The sequence below is a fragment of the Phyllostomus hastatus genome, unplaced genomic scaffold, assembly GCF_019186645.2.
Source record: "Phyllostomus hastatus isolate PE091 unplaced genomic scaffold, TTU_PhHast_1.1 phas_scaffold_78, whole genome shotgun sequence".
Lineage (NCBI taxonomy): Eukaryota > Metazoa > Chordata > Mammalia > Chiroptera > Phyllostomidae > Phyllostomus > Phyllostomus hastatus.
In genome coordinates, this window is record NW_025334041.1 from 50,220,895 (window position 1) to 50,233,412 (window position 12,518).

Sequence of the window (12,518 nt, forward strand, 5' to 3'; positions counted from 1 at the left end):
TCTCAGAACGTTATATACTGGCCCTGAAAAACAGGGCAGCTAAGTTGGATGGAGCATCCTCCCATGAAGAGAAAAGTCAGTGGTTTGATTCCTGTCTGGGCACACACCTGGGTTGTGGGTTTGGTCCCCACTCACGGCACATAGGAGAGGCAACCAATCAATGTTTCTCTCTCACATCAATGTTTCTCTCCCTCTCTGTCTCCCTCCCTTCTCCTTGTGCTAAAAAATATAAATAAAATCTTTTAAAAAGGCTATATACTGTGTAATTACATTTCTTGAATGGCAAAACTGTAGAGATGGAGAACAGATTTTCGGGGGTTTGGGAGGCAAGGAGGGAAGGAGGTGGGGGTGGCTATGAAGGGGTAGTACTGTGGATCCTTGAAGTGATGAAATTGTTTTGTGTCTTAACTGGGGTGATGGTCATGTGAATAAAATTGAGTAGAATTTCCCTGGCTGGTGTAGCTCAGTGGATGGAATGTGGGCTGCAAACCAAGGGGTCACAAGTTCAAGTCCCAGTCAGGGCACATGCCTGGGTTGTGCGCCAGGTTCCCAGTAGGGAGTGCATGAGAGGTAACCATACAATGATATTTCTCTCCCTCTTTCTCCTTCCTTCCCCTCTCTCTGACAATAAATAAATAAAATATTTTAAAAATGCATAGAATTAATACATACACACAAATAAGTGCATGTGCACGTAAAAGTGGTGAAATCTGAATAAGATCAATGAACTCTATGGATGTTAATTTCTTGGTTGTCATATTGTGCCATAGTTATGCAAGATATTACCATTAGAGGAAACTGGGTGAAAGGTATATGAGATATCTCTGTATTATTTCTTACATCTGCACATGAACCTACAATTACCTCAAAATGAAAGTATGCCCAAACAGTCTTCTTTTCCCTCAAAATTACCCCATCAGCCCCTGGATGGTGAATGAAGTACATCTACATTCTTAAACAACACACACATGACCTCTTCCAGCTGCTAATACACTTTTCCCTTGAGACATTTTATGCCAAGACTTGATTTCAACAGACAGGAGTGAAAGGATTGGCCTAAAATGAAAAATAATTACCATACTACAAACTGAGTTTGGTTTCTTCTCAGTTTTCTCAACTGAAAAATAAAGAATTTGTTATGTACTTGTTCTATAGCTAATGAATTTCTTTTCTTCAACTTGTCCTCCCCAAAATACAAGCGTTTGAAAAATAATGTTCTCTCTGTTATGCATACATTTCCCACATGAACTATTCTGTTAACCTGGTTATTCTGTGGTAATTATCAGTCTGTAAACACACATAAATCATAGTTCTACAGCTAAGAATAAGACACATAATGTCTGCCTCCCTACAGTTTACCAAATGTCAGTTTGAACAGGGAATTTTCTACCTTCAGTCTCATTGCAAAGATTACTATTCTAGAACAAAGACACAGCATTTCCTTCTCTTTATTTGAGATAGATACATGAGAAAACTTAGTTCCATCATACACTTTTTATTTCATTGTATATATAGTAAATGACCCTGGATTGGTTAACATGAATTTTTCTCTCACTCACCCAGCAATCCAAATGCAGATGTCCTTTTATTTCCTAGAATTGGCATCTTGGACAAATAACTAATCAGAATTTTGGACTCCAATAGACAAAGGCTTTTTGAAAGAAAGTCAGGTATAGCATTTCTGCTTATGCTATGTGCAGATTAGCTAAGACTTCCCTCCCAGGGATTTATTCTTTTAGACAAGTTCCATCCTGAATTCTTTTATTTGAACTGTTGCCTTGGAGACTTAACCTGCTTTTATAACCCAACTTGGCCAAACTTGTTTTAATCAGATCTTTACTTTTTAGAAATAAAAGTATTCCAGGACTTAAGGAAATTTAACTATTATTTGTGTAATATTCTAAGTACACATATGAACTCATGGTCTAAAATACTTGGCAAAAATTGGCTAGAAATTATGTTCAGGCTGCATGCCTGAACATAAACTGGGCAATATCCTTCCTGGGATAAAAATTTCAGCTGCCAGATTATTACATTAGCAATAGGTTAGAACTAATTCAACAAAGGTGAAGGATAAAGATATTTATATCTTTAGAAAATCAATGTATTCCTCAAAAATGACATACAACTTAAAGATAGAATCTTATTAAGAATGAAGGTGGGAGATTTGCCCATTTAAAGAAAATGAACAGTAAATTTTCTATAAGGATCATTTTGTAGAAATAACCATTATTATATAGTCTCTCAGTAATTTTGTATATTGTTATGATTTTCTGATGTGAGATATTTTCATATACTTTGGAGTGCACCTCAGAGTTTTAGAGGCTGTGAACACACATTCATGTACTCAGATCCCTTACTTATTATGGGTAAGAAAAAGTACCAAGAATGCACATTAGATAAGGCTTGCACTTTGCATCCTGTTCCCCAAACCTGGAACCAATGCATGTTTCATGATTTTTTTCTCCTTATTTTCCTTAGATTGCAAGACAAAGTGTTTAAATAGGCTCTAGCATTTACAGAAATGCCTATGGTTGGACAAACCAGAAAATGCCCACACTGGTGGTATGGAGTTAACTTGGTTTGTAGTTTGACCTATAGGCAACCCGAGAGATTTGGGTTACATCAGGGTACCTTAGATTTAGAAATCCTGAATGTATTGCAGCAAAGCCTTTTCTGCCCAAGCTAAGTTGGTTTTGAAGGCATTCCCTTCAGAAGAGGGATCTCCTCGGGGAAGACTCTCTGAAGAAGGTGTGTACATTATCCTCCATTGAGGCTGGGAGAAGGCACAGTCATCCTCAGTGGTTGCCTCTAATTTTGAATGTTGATTTAGTTCCAAAGAGAACATCCAAGTCAGATGTAGATTAAACATCTTTGTTCCCACTGGCTTGTGACTCACCTCTCTGAGACAGGGAATTTTCAACAGAGAACAAGTGAGCACTTCCCTTCTAGAGCTGTTCTTTCCCTTTTTATCAGCAGATCTAATTGGGCAATTGCCTCAGGGTTTAAAAAGTGTAAAATTAAAAGATGGGATTCTTGAAGTTTGCTACCATGAAGAAATTCAGCATGAATCTTTAAAGAGAAGAGTCTAAGCAATTTAGTCAGTACTTAGCAATCAAAAGCAGATCTGTCATAGACATAGAAAATTCAGGATCAGAGAGTGATTGTTGGAAACATATTTTCTATGACTAATGTAAATTATTCTCAGCTTATTAAAAACAGCAGAGGCATGGAGGATTTGGCCCTTTAGCCCAGAGCTGCTGCTTACTCAGCAGAGGGAATTTTGCCTATAAATTCTTCATGAGACCACATCACTGGAACAAATGTTACATTCAAAGCAGAACTAGTTTTAAAAATTGAAATGCATTATATTTTAAAATTATGAATCTGAAAGTATTTGACTTTTGCTAGTATCTTACTTTACTTACTTACCTTTTGAGGATAATATTCCATTAAAGAGTGGTAGAAATAGCTATGCATGGGTACTAAACATATTTGAGTGAAATTTTTTAGTTACTTGACACAGTTATACAACAGAGTAGCCATGCAAATATATAGCAGTATAAAAAAAGAGGTGGATATGTTTAAAAATTATTTCTACTAAATATTTTAGAACAATAACACAAGCAGAAAAATTAATATTTGAACAACTAATACTTACCAAGGTGCAAAAGAAATGTCAGTTGAAATTGCATTTTTTTTCAAGAAATGATTAAATTCAGTTCTGCTAGGTTAAAAAAAAGGAGGCTAAATCAGTCACTGATAAACTCAATAACTGCATCAGTTGTCAATGATTTGAAAATTTGTCTGATAGTTCTTACCCTTTAGGGACACAAAATACCTATAGCATCCAATTCCTTAAAAAATAAAAGTATATACATTTTTACAAATATTTGTTTTCTATTTTGAAATCACAAAATACAATTATTTGTGGGAAATAATATGAAACAAATATTTCCTTTCCATCTTTTATATTAACCTATTTTGCCCATCTTATTATTTAGAAAAAATAAATTATGCAGTTAATATGTACCCATTACTGAAAACACAAAAATCAGACAGGGAAAATAAAGGAATTATTATCCATAGTAATACTGTTTGCAGAGAAGTGGTTAATGTCTTGCTATAGGTTCTTCCATACATTCTTCCTTACGTATAAATGTTTTCCAAAAATGATTACCATGTCATTATATCTCAGACACCATTTTGTGCCAGATATATCTGGTCTGTCTGTAATATATCCAGCCATATAATATGAAAAATAGAGACATTTATTGAAGAAGATACAAGGTACAAGAAACATGGTACATAAGACAATGATGCCTCAGTCCCCTTCAAAGTAAGCACCTTGGGATCTCACACGGTTCTCCCAATCACCATCAGCTGCCCCATCGTTTTTTTCTGAATCTCATTGACAGTCTGAAATCTCTTCCCTTTAAAAGGTGATTTTGGTTTTGGGAAAAGCCACAAGTCACAGGGTGCCAAATCTGGGCTGTAGGGTAGCTGAGTAACCTGGGTGATTTGATGTTTCACCAAAAATCTCTGCATGAGATGTGATGCATGAGGGGGTGTGTTGTGAATAAGCTGCCAATCACCAGTTGCCTATTGCTGCAGCCTTCTGAATCATCCAACAGTTTCCGTGGAGGAAAGTTAAAGCTTAATGCAAAATGTGATACAGATTCGTTGCTCTACTCACTCAGTCATTTTGAACGTGACAGCCACACAGTACACATGCTCACTAAATGATGTCTACCACTCCCCTGACTAGTACAGTGAAGTTGTCATTGTTCACACATGTGCATTCCAGTCTACTCTCCTTGGCTGCCAGGTTACATCAATGTCCTGTGAACTGTTCTCTTATATGGTTGGACTTTTTTTTGGACAGACTAATATGTATACATTTATCCTCACCTGAAGACATGCTTACTAATTTTAGAGAGAGGGGAAGAAGAAAGAAAGGGACAGAAACATTGATCAGTTGCCTCCTATACACACCCTGACTGTGAATGAAACCCTCAACCTAGGCCTTCTGGTTTACGGAACAATATTCCAAACAACTAAGCCACATGGGCCAGAGTACCAGCAATATATTTTCATGTTAGCAGTTTCAACCTAGTGAGGGGCATCAGGATTACCTGAGTGCTTCCACAAACCAAACCTGTGTCCTCCTTTGTAGATTCAGCTAAGGCCCTCTGGCTAGAGGGCTCCCCAAGTTGCTGTTGTGGGAGCCCTGATATAGATGAAAGTAAACAAACCTCAGTGGGTTGGGAGGTGAGGAAGTAAAGTGCTCTTCTGCATCAATGTTTAAGTTACTGGATAGTATTCCTCTGAATGCAGGAACCAAAATTTATTTAACAAATCCCTTATTAGTTGATGTATGCCATGTTTCTAATATTTTCCTGTTATAAATATTTTTGCTAAATTTTTGCTTATATCCTTAATTATTCCCCAGGATATATTAACTGAAGTGGAAATAATAAATCAAAAGCATGACTATGTGTGTACACATACATGTATGCATAAACAGTACACATATATATGCATATATACATGTACACACACTATGTGTGTGTGTAAAGCTTTTGATGTCAAACCGCTGTTTGGAAAGTTTGTCCCAATTTACACTCTTGTCAATAGCCTGTGGGAACAGCTGTCACCCTGAGCCCTTAGCAATATTGAGTATTATGAATTTTTAAAGCTTTATCAATTTAAGAAGCAGAGAACTGTTTTTCATCATTATTTTAATGTATTTATTTCAGTAGTAGTGAGTATAAAGATGTTTTTCATGTATTTACAGATGAGAACTATTTTTTACATTCTAGCCTTCAAGTTCTGTCCTAATGGATTGTTTATCCCATGAACCCCACATTTCAGCCCTCTCATCTCCCCTTGCCTGCACTGGAGTATGAGCCCAGCACTGCCTGCTTATGGAAAGCTCCTTTGCCTTCAATTCCACCCTGCTAGTTCCAGCCTTCTTATGACGTCCTTTAGAAAGTATTTTGAAATGCCTGGTTTTAGGCAAATGTCCCATTCTGTAGTCCAAGCTCTTTACATAGCCCAGGGGTCATTTGGGATGTCCAATATCATAAGAAAATGACTGAGTGAGAAGCAGCCTCTCTGGAAGCATCTCCTTCTGAAAATGAACTCTGTGTTGTAAAAATCTCCAGATGTGGACTAATTACCTCACACAAAACTTGTGAAGACCTCTAGGAGAGTCCAGATGGAGCCTTGGGAAGTTCCCCCCTGTGCGGGTCACCTGGACCCGAGCACTTTCTCTAGGTGGTGCTCCTTTCCTTAGTCGGAGCATGTGGCTTCAGTCAATTACTGAGCTACACTTTTGATAACATGAAATCCCAAATCCTGATGTCCGGGATTCAGAACTCCTGCCTTCATGCTTCATTCCTTCCTTTTTAAAAGTCTCTGGGAGATTTTTCAGCTACCAATGTTCAGACCCAACCGAGGTAAATTCAGAATTGCTGGGGGGTGAGACCCAGGTGTAATGTGTCTAAGATGCTTCCCAGAATGTTCTTTTTTTTTTTAAAAAAAAAAAAGACTATTTATTTTTTAGAGAGAGGGGAAGAGAGGGAGAGAAACATCGATGTGTGAGAGAAACATTGATTAATTGGTTGCTTCTTGCACACCCACAACTGGAGATTTGGCATGCTATCCAGGCATGTGCTCCAGACCAGGAATTAAACCAGAGATCTTTCAGTTCGAAGGCCAGTGCTCAACCCAATGAGTGACCCAGCCAGGGCCAGAGGAGTCTGATATGTACCCCAGAACTGCCGATGGCTCACAAACACCTAAATCTCATTAATTTGCCTCATGTGCCTGCTCTTCTCCTGGACTCCATTCTAAGAGAAGGGCATAGCCCAATGTTTTTCAAACTTTGCTGCACATTAGAATCACCTGGGGAGATTTAAACATTCTGCCACCCAGGTACATTCCATACCAATTAAATCAGAATACCTAGAGGTGAGGTCCCCACAGCATGTTTAAAGATTCCAGATGATTCCAATATGCAGCAAAGTTTAGGACTCACTGTCAATGCCACGGACCAGTGTGCTTAGGCCGGGAACCTGAGGCTCATTCTGCATTCCTCCTCCCCTCACCCTTCACATTTAACTTTGATCTTATCTCCTTAATCAGTGGTTCTCAAAGTGTGGCCCAAGGACTTAGTAAGGTGACAAATTTGCCTGGGAATTCTCTGGTTTCTGAAAGTCCCTAGGTCCTGGGAATCTCCCTGAGTTCTGAGCAAACCCAGATGTTGGTCATCCTACTGAACCAGCAGAATCAGGGTCATCTGGAAACTAGTTAGAAATGCAAATGATCAAACCCCAGCCCAGGACCTACTATTTAGGAACTGTAGGGACGGAGGCCCAGCACACTGTGCTCTTACAAGCCCTCCATATGAGTCTGATGCAGCTCAAGTTTAATAAACTGCTGCCCTACATAATTCACAAGACCAGAGATGCTGTTGCTCCCAGAGACAGCAGCCAATGCTTAACGAGACCCCCTCAGTGGCAGGTGCTTTCTTAGCAGTGTGGTCTGGGTGGTCCCCTGGTTGGACACTGCAGGCCCTAGTCACAGCGGCTGTGTTATTGGGGTGAGTGAGGAGGTTCGGTGGATCTGTTCCTGACTGAATGCACACGTACTTCTCAGAGCTTGCTCAGTGAAGGGCTTCTTCTTTTAGCCCTTCAATGTCCAAAATTAATTTTCCCCTTAGAACAGAAGATTTTATATTGTTCATAAGCTTCTAGGAAGAAGACAGGAAAAAAGAGAATTTTATTTCATATATGAAGCCTCCCCTATGAAACTTATATTTCTGAATGGGGAAATTCTTTTCTTTTTTTTTATGAGAGAGGGGAAAGAAGGGAGAAAGGGAGAGGAACATCAGTGGGCTGCCTCCCACATGCACCCTGACCAATGACCAGACCTGTAACCCAGGCATGTGCCCTGAGCAGGCATCGAATTGGCGACCTTTCACTTTGCAGGAGGATACCCAATCAACTGAGCCACATTGGTCAAGGCAAGAATGGAGGTATTCTTATCTTCACAGCTCTTAGTAACTCTTTTAAGGCACAAAGTATATTCTGCTTTTTATCTGTTTATTTTTTGGTGACAGCTTTACTGAGAAAATTCACATACCGTAAAATTCACTGTCAATATGGCATTCAACATACTCAGAGTTGTGCTCCCTGTCTAACTCTAGAACATTTCATTACCCAAACAAGAATGGCCGTCACCCCCATCTGCCTCTTCCTGTACCTCCTACTTTCTCTGTGGTTTGCCTATTCTAGATATTTCATGCAAATACAATCTCATGGTATGTTGTCCTCTGTGACTGACTTCTTTCAATTAGCATAATATTTTCAAGGTTCATTTTTCTTGTAGTAGGTATCAGTCACACATTCCTTTTTTATTGCCAAATAATATTCCACTATATGGATATACTATGTTCTGTTTATTCATTCACCAGTTTGTGGGCATTTGTTTTTTTCTACTTTTTGGCTATTATGGATAATAGCCAAATGAATAATGCTGCTATGAACATTTATCTACAAGTTTTTGTACAGATGTATATTTCCATTTCTCTTGGGTAAATACATAGGAATAGAAACATTTTGCTTTAAAAACATTTTTATGACTTTGTCTAAACCTTCCTTTGTAAGTACTTGAATGCAAACATTAATCTTTTTGTCCCTGGAAGTAGTTAGGAAAATATATTTAAAAAAATTTTTGACTTGAATCCATTTCTTGTGTTGAAATACGTTGGTGTTTAACCTGGACACTAATTTCAGGCATAGAATTTTAGCCTGAGTTTTATTTACTGGCTATTGCACTAACCTCACCTCACCCACCCCCACTTGAAAGTCTCAGCTGTGTCCTGGAGGCTCCCCTTCCTTCTGGGGCTGCTGCAGCCTTGGCTGTAAGATCCCCTTATCAACTGCCAATCCTGGGTGTCCCATGGTGCTGACCTTTTACTTGCCTCTTCTCCCATAGCCTCATTCTATGGCTTTTAGTCTCTAACTTTCTCCCTGTTTCATAATTTGTTTGCTTTCCAGAGCCCCAGTTCGGGGCTGTTCTTAAATCTTAAAATTTAAACATTGTAATAGGAAGCACTTGGGTGGTAAAGAGGGTCATAAATACAATCATAATCACTCATCAATAGTCCTAATTTTCTTTATCATAGCAGGAAGACAATCTATTTACTGATTTTTTTCTTTTAGAGAGAGGGAGGGATGGGAAGAGAGAGAGAGAAACATCAATTTGTTGTTCTATTTATGCACGCATTCATGGGTTGATTCTTGTATGTGCCTCGACCAGGATCAAACCCCCAGTCTTGGTGCACGGGGCCGCACTCTAACCAATTGAACTACCCGGCCGGATTCTGGAAGACATTCTAAAGAAGCCTTTATTCCCAGTGTTTGTCCTCATTTAGAACTGATTGTAGAACTATGCTTTGTGAAATGATCCTGAACCACATCCTGTGAAAGATTCACAGCGTTCAAGTCAGAAGCACTGGCCTATGGTCAAAAGCATCCACACGGGGTGCTCAGCAGGGCCCAGTGGAAAGGCGGGTGAAAATTGCTGGGGTGCCTCGCTTTCTTCCTCCACCCAAGTAATGGGAACAGGCCCAAATGAATGCCAACACTGGGGTTTTAAATCCTTTAATTCAGCTATCCCTGAAAGTCCTGAGGCACAGCAATTGAAGAGGTAAATTAATTCTGGTTAATTCAGGCTGCTGAAAATATTCTCCTTGAAATGATCCAACAAAATGTGGTAAAGCAATTGAAATCATCCCTGATTTTCTTACTTCTCTATGTCCCACTGCAAGTGAACTCTTGACTTCTTTCTCAGTGAATGTGGATTATGGCTGCTGATCCCTGTAATTACCCTGCAAATCCTTAAGCCTATATGTTAGCTTTTCTGTTTTTCAGAAGAGTGTTGTGCAATGCTTCTCAATGGGTTGGTTTGCCCCGCAGAAAACATTTGGCAATGCCTGTGCAAACTTCTGACTGTCACAGCAGGGGAGGGGAATACTATTGGATCTAGTGGGTAGAGGCCATGGATGCCCCTAAATGATATACAATGCACAGGACCATGCCCAGCCCCCTAATAAAGAATTATATGACCCAAAATAGCAATAGTTCTGAGCTTGAGAAGTCACAGGTGGCCCCAGTGCCCTTCGCCAGGGCCTTGCACCTCACCCTTCATTTCCATAAGTTGCTCCGCTCTAGTCTTGACTCCTGTTTTCTGTTTCCCATTTCAGGTGACCTGAGCCCCAAACTAGATGAGTGTTAGGGTAAGTCTGGCAACACTTAGAAGTTGTATTGTCTGAAATCATCCACCTAGGCATTATGAAACCGACAGCTGCACATGCAGCATGGTGCGGGCATTGTGGTAATCCCACCCCTACCTCCCTTCATCAAGCTATTCGTTTCGCCGGTGCTGCTTTTCTGGTTGGTTTATCAGAGCTGACATTTGCAAAGCCTCACAGGGGCTACGTGAAATTTTTTCTTGCTAAACTCATTGGTGAGTTTAAGTGATATATGTAAAAGTAATTATGATGAATAAATATAATATTACCCCTTCTTTGGACGAAAAGCATGTAAATAGATTTACAACAAGGCTGGATGCATTTTGGTCACTGTTTAACTAATGTTGCTGGATGAAGCAGGTCTTAAAATATATTGTGTTGCAATAAACAGGTCTCAAAATGTGTGAATTGTTTCAATAAACAGTAAAGTATATGAAACTGACAATAACATTCTGGCATTGCTAACTGATTTTAATTCACTCACTGTTCACTAACATTACTTCATCTGCCCTTGCTTGGAGGCTGTGCTCAGGTCAACAAAGTTATGTTTATCTTTCCTTTATTCGAGTAACACATTTTTTTCCAAGAATCATTCAATATTTCAGCTGTGTTGCTAAATTGTATCATAGTGAAGAATGCAGAACTAGAAGTTATAAAGCTTCCTTTCATGTCAAGCAGATTTCATTGAAGCAGATTTTATGTTCCCCTTAAAACAGTATTTACACAAACCTAGGATATTAACAAAAATATTTTGAAGATATGGATAGTTCTATAGAATTTGAATTTTTTCTAAATTGTCACCAGTTGTATCACCATAATAAAATAAGCATTTACATAATACACAATTTAAAATTGTGCAGTTCAACACCACATCATTTGATGCTTTCTTCAACAAACAAAACTTCAAGTCAGTGGCTGCATCCACTGTGCATTAAGCTTCTACTTTTCCCATTGGATACTGCGTTACACAAATGTGCGTGTATGTTATCTGATCATTGATCATTCTGTAAAAGTAACAATTGTACTCTATATTCGGATATATTATACTCGTGCTGGTTCCCCATGTACCTTCACTTGCTGATACCTTCACTTGATCCCCAAAATGCCAACTTGCCAGAGAGATGGAAGTGAGACTTACCAGGATTTGAGAGTCTGCTGAGAGGTGCAGGCAACAAGCAGGGCATGTAAAGGCACACCTGAAAGTGAGAGTCAATTTAAGTAGAAAACATTTGCCCCGAGGCACCTAAGGGTAGGAAAAAAAGATGAGAGGTGTTTCAAAACCTGCCAAAAGAGGTGATTTGTGAAATTACTTGCCTTAGATTTTGACTTACACACAAACACACACACACACACCCAGTATACAGAGGGAAAGAGAGCTCAATTTTACAGCAAACATTCATTTCCATGCCAAACTTCGGAAAATAGTGACTTTGAGAAGTTGCAATTAGGGGCTACAGCAACAAAGTGCAACATTCCTACCAAATTTCTAACCGAGTGTGTAGGTTACTTGTACCTGCTTCAACAGTGGAAGTTAAGGAGGGTGAATCATAAAGAATCAAAGCTTACCTTATGCTCACAAAAGCAACGAGGTGCAATGCCCTCTCAAGGAATGAATGAATTGTTTGAGTGAGATGCTGTAAGTTCACTTGAGTGAAAAGTGTGTACCTAATCAAATACATTTTACTTCCTACTTGCAATAATAATGCTTCATAAAATAAACTCTGAACCTGAAAAACAGCAGTTGATAAATGCAGATGTTTTCATGATTCACTAACTTGTAGAGTCTTTTGCTTGAGCATCCAGCTTTGCCTTCAGACCAAGATTCTGGGCGTATGCAGAGAGGAATCTGTGTCTGCTGAAACCTATGGAGAAGGAGTGGGATGGTCCATCGAATATTTTGGCTTCTAGAATTTGAGTAGTAAATTTATCTCTGCAAATACAGCACTAAGACAAAGTTAGCTAACCTGTTTCACTGACTGATATCTGTGAGGAAGAAGGAGAAGGAGAAGAACAAACAGCTCATATTGAACAGACAAGAATAAAAAAAAAGAAAGTAAAAGTTCAGGAGGTTAGATCCCAGCTGGTCCCTGGACACTGCATTCTTGCCAGTAACTGCTGCCTGCAACACGTGTTCATCCTCAGGATGGAAAAAGTCAGTTTTTCAGAATTCATGCAGTCTTGAAAAACTTCTCTCCAT

General features: G+C 39.1%; 1 protein-coding gene across 1 annotated transcript in view; it reads right to left on the bottom strand.

Moving 5' to 3' along the window:
* The window catches only part of LAMB4 (laminin subunit beta 4), a 116,712-nt gene extending 104,734 nt beyond the window's left edge, over positions 1–11,978 (bottom strand). The window contains exons 1-3 of the mRNA XM_045827792.1: positions 11,888–11,978; positions 11,460–11,517; positions 3,662–3,727 (exon numbers count right to left, since the gene is read on the bottom strand). Coding sequence (XP_045683748.1) covers positions 3,662–3,695 — 34 coding nt within the window. The 5' untranslated portion in view covers positions 3,696–3,727; positions 11,460–11,517; positions 11,888–11,978. The remainder of the gene's footprint in view (positions 1–3,661; positions 3,728–11,459; positions 11,518–11,887) is intronic.
* Between the last annotated feature and the right edge of the window lie 540 nt (positions 11,979–12,518).